A 22,646-nucleotide genomic window follows, 5' to 3' on the forward strand; every position below is an offset into this window, starting at 1 on the left:
AATAGGAGTTCCCATTGCGGCTCAGCAGGTTAAGAACCCAACATAGTCTTCATGAGGATGCAGGTTCAATCCCTGGCCTCAGTGAGTTAAGGATCTGGTGTTGCCACAAGCTTCACAGATACAGCTCAGATCCTATGTGGCTGTGGCTGTGATGTCAGTTGGCACCTGCAGCTCTGATTTGATCCCTAGCCTGGGAACTTCGATATCCTGTATGTGCAGCTGTAAAAAGAAAAAGACAGAGAAAAAAAGAGACAGCAACACCAAGCCCGCATACTTCAGCCCTTCGGTAAGAAGATTTTGCTAATAAGTTGATTTCTTGGGAAGTCCTGGGCATGGCCCTTGGCTTCAACCTCACTATCCATGTGACCGTGGATGAGCCAGGCCACCCATCGGAGGTCACTGCTACCTTCCTCTGGGGCTGGATGGGAAGTGAATCAACCCACAGAAGCACAGAGCAGGCCCAGGGACTGCCCATCCCCCTTTCATTCTAATGAGCAGCTACATCAGAACAGACAGAGCTCAGGGGTTAATGAGGCACAGGGGGTGGCTCTTTTTACATAAATATTCAATAAAGGAGTGTACTGGGAAGTTAGTAATGCAGCGATTCTGCAAAGCGAGGGCCCTTTGGCTCATCACTTCTGGTGATTGTGTGAAGCAAGAGTAACCCCTGTGGCCACATAAAGCATTTCTATCCTACTGAGTCAAGAATTCCTAACGATATGGAAATAGTGCTTCTTCGGAAGATCTGCTGTGATCACGGGCCTTCATGTTTTTGGCAAACTGAGCATGGCTGTAATGCACGTAAACCATACGTTGACAAAGTCAGGTGCTCCTCAAATAAAATCACAGGATTTTTCTTTTCCTTTGTCTTTTTAGGGCCGAACCAGAGGTGTATGGAGGTTCTCAGGCTAGGGGTCAAATCAGAGCTGCAGCTGCTGGCCTACACCACAGCCACAGCAATGCCAGACCCGAGCTGCGTTTGTGACTTACCCCACAGCTCACAGTAATGCCAGATCCTTAACCCACTGAGGGAGGCCAGGGATCAAACCCACGTCCACATGGATGCTAGTTGGGGTCTTAACCTGCTGAACCACAATGGGAACCCCAAAATCACAGGATCTTATTGCAAACTTTGTATCATTCAAGGGCAAAAGCGTTCCATAGAGACATTTAAAATTGCAATGACATATAGCGCAGTGTGCTCTTGTGGTTTGCTGAAACTAATATAATATTGCAAGTCAACTATACTTCAATAAAAATAAAAGTGAAAGTTAAAAAAAAAAAAACAGATGCCAACTCGATTTTACAAATTTGACAATCACGACATATAGTCAGTTAACAGGTCACTTTAGAAAACGCTATTTTGGAGTTCTCTCGTGGTGCAGCTCAGGTCACTGCTATGGTGCAGGTTCGATCCCTGGCCCAGGAACTTCTTCATGCTGCAGGTGCAGCCAAAGGGAAATAAAAAATACAGAAACGGAGATGCTGTTTTGAGAACAGCAAAAATGCTAGTAGGTGGTCAGTAACTGCTCTAAGTAATTGGCAGGGAGGTGAGAATGGGTGGCAGAAGGTTCTGGAAGGAGAACCAAGTCTATCAGGAGTCAAGCCCTCCCCTCGAGGTAGGGACAGTCGGCGTGGCCTTGCTGGTGTGCGGAGAAGGATGGGGGAGACATGGCCAGTCCCCACACCCCACAATGGAACCAGGGTCCTGGCCCCGCCCCAGGTCAGGTTGCCTCCTTGCGGCCAAGGCTCCGTCCTTGCGGCTGTGTGGGGGAGATCCAGCACCTTGGTGGACAGGGGAGTGGTGGCAGGCCCGGGGAGACCGGGGCAGGGAACGTCCCTGTCACTTCGCTTTTCCTCAGAGTGAGCACGATGCACTGTCTCTGACAAGGAGAATCGTATTCTACAGACCAAAAGCAGCAGGACAAGAACGTCCAGGCCACTTCTGGCTGCACAATCTGAGAAATGTACCCGAGTGGCTAAAGCGTCAGCGTTTGCGGAGATTTAAAAGAGTTGGTGTACTTAAAATATGGGGTCAGGATGACAGGTGAGCCAGCGTGTCCTGTGGCCGAGGGGTCACCAAGCCAACAAGGTTTGCATCCCTTGGCCTCGGTGCCAACCTCAGCGCAGCAAGAGCTTCAGGCTGAGTCCACGGGGAGAACAGTCCATTACCAGGACCTGCATTTGTATTAGGAAAAGCCCAGAAGTCACACAGGAACTTGTCCAGGGTCAAGGTTAGCCCACTTCGGCCACCCAACTTCTGCACAGGTGCAGCCTTTCCACCGAGAGGACAAGACCAGCCAGGTATCAGCCAGAGGGTGAACTTGACCTTTGAAGCTGGGCGATGCCCGGCTACAGTCATATCTTCCGCTGGTTCATGGCAGTCTCAGAATGAAGACTGAGAATTGGGTCTCTGCAGCTCTGCAGGAAGGCCCCCCAAAAGTGCGGGACGAGGGAGTGACGGGCGGCCTCTAGTGGCCGCTGGCGGCCAAGTTGCACAGCAGATCCTGGACTTGCTGTGGGGAAAAGGCATTTTCCATTTCCCACAGCACAGCAGCTGTCATGAGAACAGAAAATAAAAAGAAACTGGGGAGGGGGGGAAATATTTTTAATTACATCCTCAGGATTTTGCCAAAGAAAAAATTCACATGCTAGATGGCTGTCCTGAAAGAAAAATAATTTAGGCAGACTCTTTTGAGGATGTATTTATTAAGTTCTAAAAACCCTAACTTTTAGTTTAAAAATTCAGACTGAGGGAGTTCCCGTCGTGGCTCAGTGGTTAATGAATCCGACTAGGAACCAGGAGGTTGCGTGTTCGATCCCTGGCGTTGCCGGGAGCTGTGGTGTAGGTTGCAGACTCGGCTTGGATCCCGTGTGGCTCTGGCTGTGGTGTAGGCCGGTGGCTACAGCTCCGATTCGACCTCTAGCCTGGGAACCTCCATGTGCCGCAGGAGCGGCCCTAGAAATGGCAAAAAGACCCCTCCCCCCCCAAAAAAAATTCAGACTGAACACTAGAAATGTCAACATCTTTTACAGAGGGTTGCAGATGTCCTCTTGTTATTATTTATTATTACCGCTGTTTGAAGAAAAGCGAGCTCATAGTTTGGAGCGCTTCATCAGCTCTTCATCTTGGTCTCCACTTGATGTCTTTGACGCCATGAAAATGTCTTTTCAAAGCGGTGTTATCTGCCCACGGAGAATTTAGGCAGGAGTCATCGTCATTTTCTTCCAGTTTCTGGGGACAAATGGGTTTCGTTCAGGAAGGCACTGCCGGAAAGGGTCTTGCAGAACCCACGACCAACCTCCCCGCTCCCTGGCAGCAGGACACCCCCAGACTCTAATGCCGGTGGATACCTGGCAGGGCCCGCACAGCCCTGGAGAAGCTGAAGCTCAGCAAGTCTGCCCACTACATCCTGCAGAGCCCAACAGCCGCCCCCCCCGCAACAGCCCCTCAAGAGCCCCAGTGCCAGGGAAGGGCATGGAGTGAAGGCCCCAGGGCGCCAGCTCTGTTGAAAGCTGGTACCTTGAGCTCCTCTTGTCTTCTGTGATAATACAGCATCAGCTGCTTCTGCTCCTCACTGCTAATGATGGGTTCGCGGGCTGGAGCTCCTTGTCCCCTCTGGAAAAAAATGAGGGGACAGCAAAATGCGGATTAAGGCATTCTTAGAAGGAAGACCTAGGAAGTCACAGCGAATGCTGACTGCTGAAGATAAACACTTTTATTTTTTTCTTTTTACGGCCACACCAGCAGCATAAGGAAGTTCCCTGGCGAGGAGTCAAATCGGAGCTGCAGTGCCAGCCTACGCCACAGCCACAGCAATGCCAGATTCGAGCCGTATCTGTGACCTACACTGCAGCTTACGGCAATACCGGATCCTTAACCCTCTGATCGAGGCCAGGGATTGAACCCGCATCCTCAGAGAGAAAGCATCGGGTTCTTAACCAGCTGAGCCAGATTATCCACTTCTTTTTTTTCTTTTTTAATCTTTTTAGGGCTGCACCTGTGGCATACAGAGGTTCCTAGGCTAGGGGTCGAATTAGAGCTATAGCTGCTGGCCTACACCACAGCCACAGCAACTCAGATCCCACACCTTCGACCTACACCACAGCTCATGGCAACACTAGATCCTTAACCCACTGAGCGAGGCCAGGGATCGAACCTGCGTCCTCATAGATGCTAGTCAGACTTGTTTCCACTGAGTCGCAATAGGAACTCCCCAGGGCTTTGACTTCTGACGATACAAGTGAGTGATCAGGGAAGTCCTGGTCTTGCTCTGGGCTCTCACACTAGAGGCTGGGTGGTGCCGTATCGGTCACGGCCATTCCCAAGTCAGCTGCTGCAGGTCCAGCGGGGAGGGGCAGAGTTAATTGTGGGGGGACCTCTTTCCCCAGAATTGTAGAGAATTGATTTAAGAGAGTGGGTAACACAGCAGCCTATAGCTTGGCAGCCCCTCCGCCTCATTCAGAGCAACAGCGCTTTGAAAATCTTGAGATCAGGAGTTCCCGTCGTGGCGCAGTGGTTAACGAATCCGACTAAGAACCATGAAGTTGCGGGTTCGGTCCCTGCCCTTGCTCAGTGGGTTAACGATCCGGCGTTGCCGTGAGCTGTGGTGTAGGTTGCAGATGCGGCTCGGATCCCGCGTTGCTGTGGCTCTGGCGTGGGCCGGAGGCTACAGCTCCGATTCGACCCCTAGCCTGGGAACCTCCATATGCCGTGGGAGCGGCCCAAAGAAATAGCAAAAAGACAAAAAAGAAAAAGAAAATCTTGAGATCAGTGCTCTGGGCTGTGTTTTTCATTTCAAGAAGCATTTCTGGTTACTTGTATCCCTGTTTTTTTGAAAGTTGAAATTAGCATGGCCCAATTAAACCAAACTCCAGATATTGTCAATCAATCCATACTCCCTCCCAGTTTTCGCTCCATGAAGAGGGCGGTTTTACTTTAATCCTGAACCAACAGAATTAAAGTGTCTGCACAAGGGATTTAAATCTTTCAGATGTATATTGTACATTTTTATCAGCAGTGACACATTAAAGTACTTACTTGCTGAATCTTGACGATGATTTTGGTTTTTTCATTTTTCCCCACGTAGTCTGAAAGCTTCTTCGTTCTTCTTAACTCCTTGGCTGCCCACCACAGCTGTGCCTCTGATTCTTTGATGACACTGAGTCCTGCCTGGGGCCAAGGTAAGAACCAGCCAGAAGGTTGTCAGGACCCTGCCAGGGGTGTGGCCCCGCCTTGGGGGCGGAGCATGGCTGGGGCTCCTCCCAGCATGGGCGGGGCTTCTGGCACCTCCCTCTTCCCACCCTCCTGGGCGCCTCTGGGAAGCACTCGCTTCTTTCAGCACCTTCCCTGTTAGTTGCAGCTCAGACTCTGACCCAGTAACTTCTTGATCTGGGATGGGGGGACCATCCTATCTCCTTTGCACCGTCATCCATGATACAAGGTCTCTCTTGGATGGGTTTTGAGGTTACTGCCAGGGAAGAACACTGGACTCCTGCTGGGTGTTTTAAGGACAAAAGTCCCCGCCTTCAGGGGGTTTGATTCATGACTTTTTGACTACATGACGGTGTGAAAGTGGAAGGCCTTCAGTAGAAACCATCCTTCAAACTGTGAACTGTGGTCTCCCGCGGGGCTAGCAGTGTGCAGAATGATCCTCTCAGGACGCTGGGCGGCGGCAGTGAGCCCGTGTTCACCAGGCTCGGCAGCCACACGCTCACAACCATCCTGTACCCAGACAATGTTTTTCGTTCTCGGTACAGTAGTCAATAAATTACATGAGATTTTCAACACATTAGTATAAAAAAGACTTTGTGTTAGATGATTTTGCCCAGCTATAGGCCAATGTAAGTATGTGCTGTGAGCACTTGAAGGTAGGCTGAGCTAAGCTATGATGTTCAGTAGATTAAGTGTATTAAAAGCATTGATCCCTTATAATATTTTCAACGTAGAATGGGTTTGTTAGGACATCACGCCACTGGAAGTCGAGGAGGATCTGTATAGGTAACCTGGGGCTGTTTGTTTGCTTCTGTATATTCCAGCTGTGGAGGGTGGCTCAGAGAAAAAGACACCATCCCACAGTATGAGGAATAAACGAGAAAAACAAGCAAGCGGAACAGAAAGCTAGGAAAATAGCAAGGGTCAAGGGGTAAGGCTAGAACACAAAACTCCATGCAAAGGGATCAGTACATTTGGGTAGAAAGAGGCACAAATCAGGTTACTGGCTTCCCAGTGGGGATGTTTTCAGTTACTCTCTTCCCTCTGCCCCCTGAGTGTGGGCCACATCCTCAGCCAGGGGCACACCACCCTCGGGGGGCCTCCCCCGAATTGATAATTCTGCTCTGAAGCCTGGCCCAGCAAGACAGAAAGTGGTGCAGGAAGCAGAGAACTAGATCGAGAGAGGAGGGTCAAGGCTGAGGGGCTTCTGCTCTCCGGGGGGGGGGGGGGGGGGGCGTGCACAGAAGGCCCGGGTGTCACGTACCTGAGTTCCCGACAGATCTTCTTTATTTTCAAATTCCATCCGGATGGGATCGTATGGTGGCAACCCCATGGGATAGACGATCATCACCGCACCTCGAAGCTGGTCCAAGGCATCTTTCACCATCTCCATGGTAACGCAGATGTTGGCTTCCACTTGTTTCTGCAAGTGGTTACAGGCATCACTGTCTACCACGTGGCTAATCAAGTCACCAAATATCAATCAAGTCCTCGTACAAGAGAGACCCCAGCCAGACACTGCCAACAACAGAACGAATCGGGTGGTGCTTGCTGTCACAGTGACCGCCATCTACGGCCAGGGCTGTGCCATGGCTGCCACAGCCTGGGTTACAGAGCAGAATGGCAGGGCCCCAAGGGGAAGAGCCCTGGTCCGGCAGCACAGATGGGGGAGGGGGGGAGGGGGAGACACTGCGGAGGAGACGCATCTCAGGCAGGCCTGGAAACACAGGTGGGGTGACTGGGTGCAGACAGGAACGTGGTGCTTCGGGACAAACGGCAGCAGAGAAAAGCGGATAACAGCCAGCGGCTCCCACTGCTCTGGGCAGGAGAGGAGATGATGCTGCTGGCCTGGCAGGGTGGACATGGAATGGACGTGAATGCCAGGCTGTGGGGTTAGCATTGACTGTGAGGCGATGGGTGGCAGTCAAGTGACTTTTCTTGGAAGAAGTGATGACACTGGGGGACTCATCTTGCCTGGGGTGTGGAACGGGCTTGAGTTGGTGAAGCCTGGGTAGCTGGGCTGTGAAGGGTGCAGAGAAAAGGTGATATACTAAAGCATAAGTCTGGTTCTTGTCCCCTGTTCTCAGTACAGAGCTTCAAAAACTAGTGCCACCTCCTGAGTGATTCAAGTATCATATTATTCCTAACCAGCCTCCTTGAACCCATGCTGAGCTCATGCATGGGTGACTGACCCAGGTGAGCCCTTAGATAGTATTGGGGGGTAGGGGGGCCTCCCCAGGAAGCCCAAACTGAGATTAGAGGGTTGCAGCTTTCAGATCCCCCCACCACCTGCTCTGGGGAGTAGAGGGGCCTGGGATGAGCTCAATCACATGGCCAACGATTTAAGCCATCAGGCCACACAATGAAACCCCAATGAAAATTCTGGATATGAAAGCTCAGAGGAGCCTTTGATTGAAGAATACACTGATGTTCTTGTTTTTTTTCCTTTTTTTTTGAGGGCCACACCTGTGGCATATGGAGGTTCCCAGGCTAGGGGTCCAATCAGAGCTGCAGCTGCGGGCCAATGCCACAGCCACAGCCACACTGGATGCTTAATCCACTGCGTGAGGCTGCGGATCGAACCTGCATCCTCATGGACACTAGTTGGGTCCTTAACCTGCTGTGCCACAATGGGAACTCCTGAGAACACACTGGTGTTCGGGAAGGGGGTGCCCAGAATTCACAGAGCGGGGGAGTGCATGGAGGCGCTGCCCCAACTCCACCCTATGTGTCTCTTCCATCTGGAAGTTTCCAAGCTGTGTCCTGTGTGTAATGAATGACAGCAAGTACAGTACCTGCAGCCGGTTCTGGGGTCAGTTCTAGCCAATTACTGAACCTGAAGTGGGGGGCAGGGGGGATGGCCTGGGAACCTCCAAATTGGTAGACAAGCTAGACAGACGTGTGGGGTGCCCGGTGTCTGGAGGAAGGGAATTCTGGTTGGAGATCTCACGGTTCACTTGGGGCGCCAGCTCTGGGTAAGTCAGGGTCAGAGAGCTGAGCTGGCCTCCGAGCTGGTGTCCAACACAAAGGCTATGAGAGGAATGACCGTGGAAATGAGGGGAGTTGGATTGAAGATGCATCGAGCGAGGGGACGGTTCAGGCACAGACTTAAGGCTTATGGGTGACAGCGAGGAAGTGATGGAGGTGGCACCGAGGACCACAGTCCGGGGCACTGAGACCCGGTGGCTCCGTTTGCGGAAGAGGCTACAGGAGGCGCCTCCTCTTGGGTACAGAACACGGGGCGCAGGAATCGATGGGTTCAGGTCTAGAAAACCTGAGCCTGAAGTGCTGGACCTTCAGGTAGAACCATCTAGGGACCAGGTGGAAATTCAGGCTGCAGGTAAAGGAGGGGGTGGGGTGGATGCTGGCGGAGGATCTGAGAGGTTCCGGCAGGGGGTGGGGTTTGTATTTGGCAACGAAGATGTGTTTCTTTCTCAAGGGAGAAAGAGCAGAAAGAAAAGAAGAGAGGGCCAGGGATAAAGCCTTTGAGAAACACCAAATTTAAGAGGCAAGAGCAGGGGGAGAGCCGGGAGGGACCGCAGCAGCGGGGGCCCGTGGCTGTGGGCAAAAGACAGAGGGTCCGGAGTTCCCGTCGTGGTGCAATGGAAATGAATCCGATTAGGAACCATGAGGCTGCAGGTTCGATCCCTGGCCTTGCTCAGTGAGTTAAGGATCCAGTGTTGCCGTGAACTGTGGGGTAGGTCACAGATGCAGCTCGGATCTGGTGTGGCTGTGGCTGTGGTGTAGGCTGGCAGCTACAGCTCCGATTTGACCCCTAGCCCGGGAACCTCCATATGCCCTGGGTGCAGCCCTAAAAAGACAAAAAGACAAAACAAACAAACAAAGAGACAGAAGGTCTGGGACCCAGAATGAAAAAGCCTCTGGATTTGCTGGTTAGGGGGTGGCTGGTACAAGCCAGCTCGATGTGGCCATTGTGTGCAGGAAGGAAACAGAGGCCAGGTTCTGAGAAACCCGGGGCATCAGGCCGAGCTGGAGGCCTCTCCTCCGGGAAGGCGGCTGGGGAGGTGGTGATGGGAGGTCGTGTGGAAGGCTGGGCTGCAGAGGCTTTTCCCGCTAAGGCAGGAGGCCCACCTGTGCATGGACAGAGTGGCTGCAGCCTGGAGGGCAGACGGACCAGAGACACCACCACCCTTCCTGGATTTCTGGAAGGGAGGAGGCAGGCAAGCCTGAGTGGAAGCAGTGGTGTGAGTGGGAGGGAGCCTAGGGCAAGAGACCCCGGGCAACATTTCCAGAGAAGAAGGAGAGATGCAGGAAGGGAGGCCAGGCAGGGAGCCAAGCGGCCTTGACCTCACTGCCGGGGAGGAGGTGAGAGGGCAGGAGCCCAGGAAGGGGACGGGGTCTGAGACAGGCCTGGGGAAGGACCAGCAGGTCGCCAGACCCAGTGAGGTCAGGCCAGGGGGCACAGGCAACATGGCAGCCTCCAGGAGGAGGCTGCATCAGGTTGGGGGGGGGATAGTTAGGGAAGGGGCTTATAGGGATCCCACTGGCAGGAACCCACAGGGGCCGGGGGGCCAGTGTGGGGGCAGGGGAGATTGGAGGATTCTGCACTATGAGGGCAAGCTCAGAGCCCACACTGAGAGGGAAGTGTGCTAAGAGTGACTTCCAGTCTGACCACGGTGTAGACGAGTGACAGGAAGAGAGCTGTAAATCTTGGCTTTCGAGGAGACACAGGGGCCTTGTGATGTGGGCACAACACGGTCATCAGCACGGATGCTGCCTGTCCCAGAGCAGGGAGAGGAGGCCTGGAGGCCCAGATTTAAACTCTCTAGAGCCCTGTCCTGACCTGAAAGGTGGAGGCAAGAGTCCTGCCTGACCTACTCGAAGGGCGGCTTGTGAAACGGCTTCCTAGGTCACAAATCCCCAAAAACACATCAGGTCACCCCATCAGTGGCGTGTACCACAGGGGCCAGGGGAACAGCGCGATGACCCATCAGGTCCCAGGTCACCGGAGGGAAGACCTTCTGCTCGAGGGCGCCCTCCCATCAATATACATTGAGTCCCTGTTTACAAAAGCTCCGCCAGTTGCCAGGGGCAGTGATTCCCAACCGGGTGCCACAGCAAGTGACAGAGAGACCTAGGTGCCACCTTGGGACAACAGATTTCCCAGCTGTCCTCTATATAGAAGGACCATGACCCCCTCCCAAGAGGCGCAGTTAATCCACCATCTCCACTCTGCCCCCCACCCCGCCCGAGGAACCCAAGTGATGGAGGGGAGACTCCAGGCCGGGGCCAAGGGGACCTGAACCCTCACCTGCGTGCCTGGTGTGTCTGGATGGACAGGACTCCCCCCTCCCCCGGGGGGGGGTCTGCTGAGGCGGTGGGGCAAGGTCCCCAGGCAAGAGGTGAGGTCTGACCACCCAGCAGCTCTGCAACGTTAGGCAAATCACTGCAGCAAAGCGACTGGAACCCCGCAAGTAGGAAGTGACTTCATATACATGCACACGAGCAAAGGGAAGAAATGATACAAACAAATGGGCAGGAGTTCACAGAAGAAAACGTGGCGAGCAAAGCGGGCAGAGCCCGGTCCCGGCCGCTGTTCTCCTAACGTGTTCTGAGATGCGCCAACTTGACTAGAGCTTAATACTTTTGATCTGCCCTTTTGAAGAACAGGTCTGCGGCCAAGGGCATGCTGCAAACACTGGACAAAGCGACACCTTCCTTGTGGGCCTTCCCAGAGCCTTCGCTATATATACATATATATATATATATATATATATATTTTTTTTTTTTGTCTTTTTGCCTTCTCCAGAGCCGCTTCCCGTGGCATATGGAGGTTCCCAGGCTAGGGGTCTAACTAGAGCTGTAGCCGCCGGCCTATGCCAGAGCCACAGCAACTCGGGATCCGAGCCACGTCTGCAGCCTACACCATGGCTCACGGCAACACCAGATCCTTAACCCATTGAGAGAGGCCAGGGATCGAACCTGCAACCTCATGGCTCCTAGTCGGATTCGTTAACCACTGCGCCATGACGGGAACTCCGAGCCTTCGCTGCATTAACAGGCACGGAGGGGCAGCCTTGCCTGAAGCATCTAAGGGATGAGTTAAGAGTCTGAAGAATGGTGGCTTAGAAATCACGGTTTTGCCTAGTGCATTGGGAAGGACAGAAAAAAAAACCAAAACAAAACAGTTATCAAGTGAGAAGGCCTGCGTGGGGTGGAGGCGGGGTAGCAATCAGTACTGGCAACACAGAAACAAAGCAACTGGCAAAAACATTTAGAATTTGAAAAGTCCTTACATTTTTTTTTAAATTTGATTGTTTCTTTTTTGATATTTTTATAGCCGCACTTGTGGCATAAGGAAGTGCCCAGACTAGGGGTAGAACCAGAGCCGCAGGTGCAGGCCTATGCCACAGCTACAGCAACGCCAGATCCTTTAACCTAATGAGTGAGGCCAGAGATGGAACCTGTGTCCTCATGGATCCTTATCAGATTCTTAACCCACTGAGCCACAACAGGAACTCCAAAGAGTCCTTAAATTCTTTGCCTTCAGACTCGTTATCTGTATGTCAATGGTATTGGCTTGTATTCCTCCATCGATGAAATAATTTTTGTGAAAATAATTAAGACGATTAAAAAAAGGTAATTCAGAGTTCCCGTCGTGGCTCAGTGGTTAACAAGTCTGACTAGGAACCATGAGGTTGCAGGTTCGATCCCTGGCCTTGCTCAGTGGGTTAAGGATCCGGCATTGCTGTGGCTGTGGTGTAGGTTGGCAGCTGTAGCTCCGATTGGACCCCTAGCCTGGGAACCTCTATATGCCACAAGTGTGGCCCTAGAAAAAGACAAAAAGACAAAAAAAAAGTAGTTCATAAACACTTGTTGCGTAAATTATCTGTGGATCTAGCGTGTGGCGCCACAATGTTCACGGCTCCTCTCTTCTACTTTCTTTAGTTCTTAACAGACACAAACCACTCTACACAAGAGAGATAAGCAACAAGGATTTACTGGAGCGCACAGAGAACTATATTCCATATTTAAATAACTTAGAAGAGAATCAGAAAAAACCCCACAACTGAATCACCACACTGTACCCCTGAAACTAACACAATACTGTGAATCAAGTATACTTCAATTAAAAAAAAAAAAAGACGAAGGAAACAAGAGGACAAATGCATCAACTCATACTCGTCCTACATTTACAACAGCCAATAACTTTTTTTTTTTTAATTTTTTTTATCTTTTTAGAGCTGCACCTGCGGCATATGGAGACTTCCAAGCTAGGGGTCGAATCGGAGCTATAGTTGCTGGCCTACATCACAGCCACAGCAACCCCAGATCCGAGCTGTCTGCAACCTATGCCACAGCTCACAGCAACGCTGGAGCCTTAACCTGCTGAGTGAGGCCAGGGATGGAACCTGCAACCTCATGGATACTAGTTGGATTCGTTTCCGCTGAGCCACAATGGCAACTCCAGCCAATAACCATTTTTTTCTGACCTGTAGGAACACGTATGGTTGAGCACAACTGTCACAACTGTGGACAGAAAAAGCGAGGACCCACCCCAAGCCCGCTTGTTTCCCTTGAGTCTGAAAGGCTTAAAAAAGAAAAGGAACGAAACGAAATGAAAAGGCTGGTGGGCAGACAACTCTGGAAACCGTAACTGGAGTTTCCATTTCCAAAGACAAGCTTTAGAGCCTCATTTAAAGAGCTGACCTTAGAGATTATTGCTTTGGCTTCTTCAATAGTCTTCTTTAAAACTTGCTTCATTTTTTCATTTGGAGCTATAAAAATAAAAAAGGGAAGGGGGAGAGAGAGAGAGCCATCTTTAAAACTCTTCTTCAATATGCTAATCCCTTCTGGTGGAGATGGGGTGTAGGCCAGAAGAGAGAAAAGTACCAGAATGGAATTCAGGAGAGGGATACAGGAAAGCTGGCTGTAAGAAGTTAAATAAAAATCTCTCAAAACTTACCATCTTAATCATTAATAATGGTATTGTTTAGGCACTGAAAATACTAATTAATTTGAGATAATCTTGGTTTAAAGATGAATAATAAACTGGTAATAATAGATTGTTAATCAACGGGGTTTTTTTTTTTTTTTCTCTCTTTTTTGGCCACACCTGTGGCATATGGAAGTTCCCGGGCCAGGAATCGAACTGAGCTGTAGCTGTGACCTATGCCACAGCTGCGGCAATATTGGATCCTTAACTCATTACAGAGACAACGCTGGATCCTCAACTTGCCATGCCACAGTGGGAACTCGTGTTAATTTTTTATGGGTTCCATTTTCTCACTGACGCAATTCCTTCTAAAAAGCAAAGAATCTCTCCACATTGAGAATGGGTTTAGGTATGACGAGATGTGGAAGGCACACAACCATTATCTAGGTTAAAATTCAAAGGACATAATGCTGGAAATTCGTGTTATCTTCAATCTTTAACACTTATTTTTCTGAAAATTTTTTTCTGTCCCTTACAGGGCCATTTTTCTATTATTTTTTTTTTTTTAATTCCTAATAGTGTTTTAAGAGCATAGTAGATACTTAGGGGTTTTTTTTGTTTGTTTGTTTTGGTCTTTTTGCCATTTCTTGGGCCGCTCCCTTGGCATATGGAGGTTCCCAGGCTAGGGGTCTAATCAGAGCTGTAGCCACCAGCCCACGCCAGAGCCACAGCAATGCAGGATCCGAGCCACGTCTGCAACCTACACCACAGCTCATGGCAACGCCGGATCGTTAACCCACTGAACAAGGGCAGGGATCGAACCCGAAACCTCATGGTTCTTAGTCGGATTCGTTGACCACTGCGCCATGACGGGAACTCCCTTAGGGGTTTGTTAATTGCTCAATTACACTTTTTTTTTTTTGGTCTTTTTGCCATTTCTTGGGCTGCTCTTGTGGCATATGGAGGTTCCCAGGCTAGGGGTGGAATTGGAGCTGTAGCCACTGGCCTACACCAGAGCCACAGCAACGCAGGATCCGAGCCAAGTCTGCGACCTACACCACAGCTCACGGCAACGCCGGATCGTTAACCCATTGAGCGAGGCCAGGGATCGAACCCGCAACCTCATGGTTCCTAGTCGGGTTCGTTAACCACTGAGCCACGGCAGGAACTCCAGTTACAGTCTTTTAAATGGAGCTTTTTAGGCAAGTTAAAAGGGATAAGCTATCACAGTGGACTATCATCCCTGTTTCCTTCCAGTTCTAGATGAACAACCACGTGCTAAGAGGAGATTAGTTTCTTCAGCATCGGGCGCATCCTAAGCTGCTGTGTACAAAAGAGAGGCACGCTGTGCTAATGCTCATTTCCTCCCACACAGAATCTCTAATAAACCCCGACTTGTAAACTGTAACAAAACACCAACTATTTTCACTGTTTATCTCCTCACACACCGTTAGGCTGCACCGTATGAAATCACCAATTTCCAACCATCTGTCGCCTACAAAGGTGGTAATTTCATATGGTTCACATATTACATTTTCCAAGGAGCTGCAACAGAGTTCCTGTTGCGCCTCAGCAGTAATAAGCCTGACTAGGATCCATGAGGACTCGGGTTTGACCCCTGGCCTTGCTCCATAGGGTTAAGGATCTGGCGTTGCCACAAGCTGTGGTGTCGGTTGCAGACGTGGCTCGGATCCCATGTTGCTGTGGCTGTGGTGTAGGCCTGCAGCTATAGCTCCAATTCGACCCCTAGCCTGGGAACTTGCATATGCCAAGGGTGCGGCCCTAAAAAGCAAAAACAAACAAATAAATAAAAACCAGCTGCAGCTTCGTAAGAGCAAGAAGACAGATGCTTCCTTTAGCCATTGCATTTGTTCTGCGTTAGTGTTTGGCCACAAGGAGTTACCTAGTACTCAGTTTGTATAGAAATGCTGAGGTCAATTTTTTTACTTGAAGAACTGCTTTCAGGAATTCCCTGGTGGCTCAGTTGATTAAGGATCTAGTGACGTCACTGCTGTGGCTCAGGTCCTGCCTGGGACTTCCGCATGCCACAGGTGGCCAAAAACCACCATCACCAACAACACAAACCCTGCTTTCATACTTATTGCTATATTCAGGCATGCACGAAGAAGAAAAATACTGGCTTACCTTGCCCATTCCTTCGTCCAATATCATCCTTTTTAAATACTGAACCTCCACTGGGTACACACCTTTCGCCCCATTCATCCTTTAATTTCAATTCTTCAATCTGGTCATCGGTCAGTCCTTGCATATTAGGAGGGAGAAATATGCCATGTTCTGCTAATTCTTCCATTTCTTAAAAACAAGAGAACGTGAGACGATATGCATCAGAACCATCATCCTAACACCTTACACCTCATTGGAATGTAAGCTCCCTAGAGGTCTGGGCTCTTGCCCCCTGGTTCTCTTATTTAACAAACTCTTTGATGGCACTTGCTATGTGTCACACCTGTCCTTGACTTTTGACAGATGCTCAGCGATTTGTCCTAGGTCAAGAGAAGCAGAGGGTTTAGGAGCTCGCCCACGGTCACAGGCTGCAGATGCTGTGCTGTAACTCTCTGTGTTACGTTGTACTTCCTGGCACTCAAGAAGCACAAATTCAGAGTCGCTGTTGTGGCTCAGTAGGTTACGAACTGGACTTAGATTCACAAGGAGGCAAGTGTGATCCCTGACCTTACTCAGAGGGTTAAGCATCCAGGGTTGCCATGAGCTATGGTGTAGGTTGCCAGCATGGCTTGGATCCTGTATTCATTGCTGTGGCTGTGGTGTAGGTGTGCAGCTGCAGCTTCGATTCAACCCCTAGCCTGGGAACTTCCATATGCCCCAGGTGCGACCCACAGGTGTGGACCTAAAAATCGAAAAAAGCAGCAGCACAAATTCAAATTCATTGGCAGTCTGAATACATATCCACGAAGGGTGTTGTGGTCTTCCAAGTGCACCCATATAGCTTATCTCATTTAATTTCACCTTGCAAGGCAGGTCAGACAGTTATCAAAATCCCTGTCTTGCCTAATCTGTAGTTGTATCACCTGGGGCTTGCTCAGGTCACATGCTACTACTTTATATGAAACTTCATATATACTGCTGCACAGCAGAAAGCAGCATAACATGGTAAGTCAACTATAATTTTAAAAAATAAGCTATAGAACTTTAGATAAATACTTTATCAATATTTTCCATAAATCTGGTCACGGGGGAGGATGTGAGGCAGCTCACACAGCTCCGCAGTGGCAGAGACAGGAAAAGACCTTGATTTTCCAGTATCACGAAACGCATGCTTGATATTTGTCCTATTCTCTACATATTCACACCAAAAAGAATTCACATTTTCATCTTGCAAATTTGCTTTTCGTTCTTTCTTCTCCTTTGCTCTCTCCCTTTCTTTTTTCTTTTCCTTCCTTCTCTTTCTTTCTCTTCTCTTTCTCCCTCCTCCCCTTTCATTTCCTCCCTCCCCCTTCCTTCCTCATGAACGAGGTACATGGAGCTAAGTCTTCCCACAGCACCGTGTGAAGACACCAGGTGGCCTGTAATATGCAATACTATGCAACAAATGGTGGAACTTAATGGGCTGTGTATGGGATACTCGTCTCTCTCCCCCCACAAGACTGTAAGTCCTGGGGTGCTAGGGGCTGGTCTCATTCACCCCTGTCTCATGGGGCAGAGCACTGGAGCTGCCTGAACCACAGCTGACAAGAACAACTGTGGACTGAATGAATGGGTTTTCTTTTTTCTTTTTGCCTTTTCTAGGTCCGCTCCCTCGGCATAAGGAGGTTCCCAGGCTAGGGGTCAAATCAGAGCTGTAGCCACCGGCCTATGTCAGAGCCACAGCAACACGAGATCCGAACCGCGTCTTCGACCTACACCACAGCTCACGGCAACACCAGATCCTTAACCCACTGAGCAAGCGCTGGGATGGAACCCGCAACCTCATGGTTCCTGGCCGAATTCGTTAACCACCAAGCCACAATGGGAACTCCTGAATGGGTTTTAGGCTCACTAACATGACTGCACAATCAGTACCGCGTTTCAACTGATAATTTTACACACAAAGAATTGGAGTGTCCACCCCCCCCCCATGCTTTAATTTTAAAATAACATTTATGCAGTTCCCACTGTGGCACAACAGGCTCAGGGGCATCTCAGCAGAACCAGGATGCAGGTTCCATCCCGGGCCGGCACATTGGGTTAAAGGATTCGGTGTTGCCACAACTGTGGTATAGCTTGCAACCATGGCTCAGATCTGATTCCCTGGCCTGGGAACTCCATATGGAGTGGGGCGGCCAAAACAGAACAAAATAACTTTTACTACAGAGCTTGTTTTGGAATCAGTAAGTCTTAGTAAGAAACTATACATATCACCCCTAAAGGGAGAAAGCAGGACCCTTAAGGAGTACTCCATGGCAACAAAATCATGGTATCATAGGGAAAAAAAAATCACATTCTAGACAACACCTGGAGTATCATCCTGTCAAGTGCTGTGCTGCCTAATGGTAGTTACTAACTGCATCTTCCTACTTAAATTTAAACGTAAATAAAATAAAAAATGCAGCCGTTTTGGTCATGCTCAACCACCACATGCAACTAGTGGATGCCTTGCTGACAGCACGACCAAAGAACATTTGCTCCGCGGTGGAAAGTTCCATTGGACAGCACTGCTCCAGAGCGTTGAGAGAGCAAGCGACCAAAACATTGTAACATGAGACTCAGGCTGTTTCCTGGGGAAGGGAACACCATGAGAGGTAAGATCAACGAGGCTCTCTCACTCTTTCTCACCCCTGAAGGTTGTCCCAAAGCTGAGCGATTCATCACCAGAAACTGCTCTACCTCAAAAGTCACAAAACACGGAATTCCCTTTTTTAAAAAAACGGCCCTTTGGTCGTCCCACCTCTCACACTTGCTGAAATCAGACAACACATGCTCTTGGGCCCAGGCTTTCTGCTCCCTCCTGTGCTTCTTGCCTCTGTACTGGGCCTATTTCAGTTTGTTTGCTCCCAGCGCCCCAATCCCGGCTCCCAGACCCTGGGGTGGGCCAGCCAGCTCTCCAAGCGTCTCTTGGCGAACGCCGCGGTCCCATTTCAAGCCCGGCTGTCGCACATCTTTTGTAAATCGTCACAAACTTGACCCTCGCCCCGAGCCTGCTCCAGAAAGCCTCGTGGGTCCCGCCCAACTTCCTCCGTTCCAGACCGCTCCGTTTCTCCCTCCCTCCCGGACCCGGAGCGGTCCAGGAACCCACGTCGCAAACTTGAGGCGCTGCGGGGCCGCACCTGAGCAGATGCGCTGCACCTTGAGCCGCGCGTTGTAAACCTGGGCCACCTGCACGGTAAGCTCCTCCAGCTCCGTGCTCCCTGGTGCCTGCAGCAAGAACTGGCTCTCGTCGCCCCGTTTCACGTGCAGCAGAACCATGGTGGCCCCGGAGGCGCCGCCGAGACAGCGAGAAGGCCGGGGGAGGAGCGGGCCGCGGTCACCCGCCAGGCGAACCGCGTCGACCGACTAACTGCTGCTGGCAGTTAGGCCGGAACTCAGAGCTCCGGCCTCCGCTGTGCCGGGGGAACCAAACTCGCTCCCGGAAGTGGCTGTTGCCAGGAGAAACAAGGAAACAAAGTTTGAGGGGCCACGACTCCAGGTCGGACTCCGGGGCTGGGGAAGCTACGGTGCGCGGAGATCTAGCTCTCCACTACAGGAAGCAGGTGCTGCTGAGCAACCCTCTACACAGTCCTGCAGGACCGCGGGTGCCTGAGCCTACCCGCCGAGCCGGATTCGCCCAGCACAGTTGCCGGAAGTAGTTGTTGTCGGGGCAACCAGCAAACAGACCAAGCAGCAGGAGCGGAGCGCGGACCTCCCAGTCCGCTGGCTTGGGGCCCGACACTCCACTCAAGGAGATGGGTGGGGGGGAAGTTTCTAGGCCGGGAGTGGGTGGGGTGGTGGGCACCGGCAGGCGCCGAGCCCTTCAACAGCCTCCACAAGACACCTGCGAGTCGCAGGAACATTTCCGCCGCCTCCAATCTCCACTTCCGGAAACGCCTCCTGCCGCTTCCGGTCTGCCCCGTTTTGGAGAGGCTGACCTGGCTCGCTCAGTACCTGATTCCTCTGCTCGGGTTTTCAGCACGGAGGCGTCTGGGAAAGTGTCCATATTCCTTTGTTCAGGCTAATTCAGATATATCTAGAGTGACTCAAGCAGCTGCTAGTGCTCCCACCCCGCCAACCATCCAGCCGACCACCAACCGACAAATTCCTATTGAAGAGCAATAGGGCTTGTGCTGTTTATTCCAAGAGCCGGTGACATGGCGGCAGGTCCACAGCTTTCCTGGAGCTTATGTTCAGTGTAGGTGACAAAGAGAAAACAAAAGTAAACAGACAAGGCAAATTCAAATAGAGGTATGAAGAAAACACGACAGGGAGATCGGCTTTTTAAATTGGTTGGTCAAAGAATGCCTAAATAAATGTGGATGACATTTGCACTGAGCCCTTAATAACACGGCGCCCACAAAACTAAGATACTGCGCAGCTCCTACCCCTAGTTATTTCCTTTGAAGCCCATTGCTAAATGCGAATTGATTTGAATATGGCAAGCACCTGCTACTTGGTATACCTGAAACCTTGGCTTCCTCCATTAAAAGTGTATCCCTAGAGTTCAGGGCCGAGTGGAGGAATTTTGTGACTGTAGGCCTGGAAATGCCCAAAGCCAATCCAGGGCCTCATATGAGTACCATTAGGCTGATAATGGCCAGAAGGGGTATGGCATCCAGGGAGGGATATGTTTTCACCTCTAGCACTGTTGAGGCAGGGATCATGGAGACCCTGCAACATGCAGCACTGACCAGATTGGCACATGTCTCTCTTAGCTCCTGACCACTGGCTATCAGATTATCCCCATTTCTTCTGAATCCAGTTCTTTATCCATCGTGCCTGCTTCAAACTTGGTTTACAGGTGCCTTCTGGGTAGTGTGACTATTTATCCGCAAACGTGTATTACAAGGTCTTGGGGTATAATTTTTAATAATATAAAATGAAAAGTATAGAAAAGCCATGTTTGTATTGGCGATCCAGTTTTGTTTAAATATGTAGTTTACGAACAGCATCTCTGGTGGGAAATCTGCTAAATTGCCCCAGATGAGGCGGTTAACCATCTTTAATTTTTGTCAGCACCGATATTTGCCCTTGAGTTCCTCTTAACATTATTCTTTGGTTGTGTTCTTGTCAGTGTTCTCGTAAGGTCTTTTTCTTCTCATACGGGCCATATCTTGCAAGTTTGGTGTGCAACTTTTTCTCGGTGTGGTTTACATGATTATAGATTATGAAAAACCCTGTTGTCTTGTCACCACCCAAATGGATTCTGAATTTGAAGCCAAAGCTGACAAATGTGGGGTCTTGAGTACTTTGCTTATTGTCTGTAAATATTATAGGTACTGTTGACTTTCTAGGATAAAGGGCATCCCATGACCATTTGTATCCATTGAAGCAATCCACTGCGATGAACACTCTGGTCCAGATAACTAATGGGCCATTTGCCATGGCTGCTGGATATCAGGTAGCCAGGGAGGAAAAGAGCAAATTTTTACTCTATTGAAAAAAAATTTTTTAAATACCATTAATGTGGGTATGTAGCCCTGAAGAATAGAGAATATTGTTTTGCTTTTTTTAGGGGAGGTGGGGAGGGCACTCTTCCTTCGGCATATGGACCTTCCCAGGCTAGGGGTCAAATTGGCGCTGCAGCTGCTGGCCGATACCACAGTCACAGTACCACCAGATCTGAGTCTTGTCTTCCACCTACACCGCAGCTCATGGCAACAGTGGATCCTTAACCCACTGAGTGAGGCCAGGGATCAAACCCTCGTCCTCATGGATACTAGATTTGTCACTGCTGAGCCACAACAGGAACTCCTGCATGTTTTAAATTTTATATAACTGCTGTCACACTGTATTGTTTTGTAACTTGCTTTATGGCTCCATAATGAGATTCACTAATATGTCATTCACCTCTTCAGTGCTGTATACTATTCTACCATATAGTCATGTCAATCACTCCATTCCCCCCTTGATGGTTAGTTTATTTCTAGTTTTCACTGTTACAAACAATGCATGTCTTGGTTCATGTGTCCTAGAATTCTCTCCAAATCAAAAAAAAATTTTTTTTCCTGCTTTTTAGGGATGTATGTATAGCACATGGAAGTTCCCAGGCTAGGGGTTGAAATGGAGCTGCTGGCCTACACCGCAGCTCACGCAATGCCAGATCCTTTAACCCACTGAATGGGGCCAGGGATCGAACCTGCATCCTCATGGATACCAGTTGGGCTCGTTACTGCTGAGCCACAACAGGAACTTCCAAATCAAATTTCTTATGATAGAATATATGAACTCTTACTGGACATTGTTAAATTGCTCTTTAGAACTGATGTGCTAATTTGCCCTCTTACCAACAGTGCTTGAATTTCCATTTTTCCACATGCTTGCTAATCTTGATGTTGTCAGACCTATTTTTCTAACAGTAATAAATTGACGTTTTGATTTATGCATCATTGTTTTGTGAGTTTGGTTTTCCTGTGTTAATCACTTATGCTGTAGTCTGTGGACCTGCAGGGCTCAGGCTCTGGATACAGATCATGTGGAGAGGCTGAAAATGTACGTTACAGACAGGGAGAAATAACTGCAAACCACATATCCAACAAAGGTGAAGTATCTAGAATATTATATAAAGAACCCTCAAAAACACATCAGTTAAAAAAAAAAGACAATATTTAGAAAATGGGCAAAGGACACAAATATATATTTCAGTAACGAAGACATTAGATGACAAATCAGCACATTAAAATATGTTCACCATCACTAGGAAGCACAAATTAAAGTCACAATGAAATATTCACTAGTAAACTGGCTAAAATATAGTGACAAGAGGAATTCCCTGGTGGCTCAGTGAGTTAAGGATCTGGCATTGTCACTGCTGTGGCACGGGTTCAATCCTTGGCCTCGGGACTTCTGCATCTGTGGGCACAGCCAAAAAAATAATTTTTTTTTTTTAAAGTAACAACAGCAAATGCAGGCAAGGATGCAGAGGAACTGGGTCACTCATAAATTGCTGATGGGAATGTAAAACTGTCATTCTAAAATAGAGTTTGGCAGTTTAAAAAAAAATATCCAAGCACGCAACTACCCTGTGACCCAACTGTCCTCCTGGGCATTTATCCCCAAGAAACGAGAACTTATGTTCACATAGAAACCTGAGATGAGGGAGTTCCCACAGTGGCTCAGTGGAAACGAATCCAACTAGTAGTAGGGGTTGTGGGTTTGATCTCTGGTGTGGCCGCGAGCTGTGGTGATGTAGGTCGCAGATGCAGTTTGGATCCTGCTTTGCTGTGGCTGTGGGGTAGGCCGGCAGCTACAGCTCTGATTCGACTCCTAGCCTGGGAACCTCCATGTGCTGTGGGAGTGGCCCTAAAAAGCAAAAAAACAAAAAAACAAACAGACCTGAGATGAATGTTCATAGCAGCTTCATTTACAATAGCCCTAAATTGGGAACAA

The 22,646-nt window shown here is 49.6% G+C and overlaps 1 protein-coding gene across 2 annotated transcripts; it reads right to left on the bottom strand.

Moving 5' to 3' along the window:
- Positions 1–3,018: 3,018 nt before the first annotated feature.
- On the bottom strand, positions 3,019–18,811 carry CFAP298 (cilia and flagella associated protein 298). 2 transcript variants are annotated; one of them, XM_047795514.1, is made up of 7 exons: positions 18,395–18,811; positions 15,258–15,425; positions 12,887–12,954; positions 6,480–6,638; positions 5,042–5,173; positions 3,524–3,619; positions 3,019–3,235 (listed from the first exon to the last, which is right to left on the bottom strand). In XM_047795514.1, exons 1-7 carry the CDS (start codon positions 18,531–18,533, stop codon positions 3,125–3,127), a joined length of 873 nt encoding a protein of 290 aa, XP_047651470.1. In that variant the 5' UTR covers positions 18,534–18,811; the 3' UTR covers positions 3,019–3,124. The 2 variants fall into 2 exon arrangements, with proteins under 2 accessions (XP_047651470.1, XP_047651479.1); XM_047795523.1 differs by lacking the exons at positions 12,887–12,954; positions 18,395–18,811 and having other exon boundaries at positions 15,258–15,335.
- Between the last annotated feature and the right edge of the window lie 3,835 nt (positions 18,812–22,646).

This window comes from Phacochoerus africanus, chromosome 1 (genome assembly GCF_016906955.1).
Source record: "Phacochoerus africanus isolate WHEZ1 chromosome 1, ROS_Pafr_v1, whole genome shotgun sequence".
NCBI classification, from domain to species: Eukaryota; Metazoa; Chordata; class Mammalia; order Artiodactyla; family Suidae; genus Phacochoerus; species Phacochoerus africanus.

What these genes read in the sequence shown, in the direction of transcription:
- CFAP298 (XM_047795514.1), bottom strand. Translation starts at nt 18,533, where the DNA reads ATGGTTCTGCTGCACGTGAAACGGGGCGACGAGAGCCAGTTCTTGCTG. An exon ending in TGGACGAAGGAATGGGCAAG is followed by an intron (nt 12,955 to 15,257) that starts GTAAGCCAGTAT and finishes TTATTTTTATAG; the next exon opens with CTCCAAATGAAAAAATGAAG. An exon ending in GAAGACAAGAGGAGCTCAAG is followed by an intron (nt 3,236 to 3,523) that starts GTACCAGCTTTC and finishes ATTTGTCCCCAG; the next exon opens with AAACTGGAAGAAAATGACGA.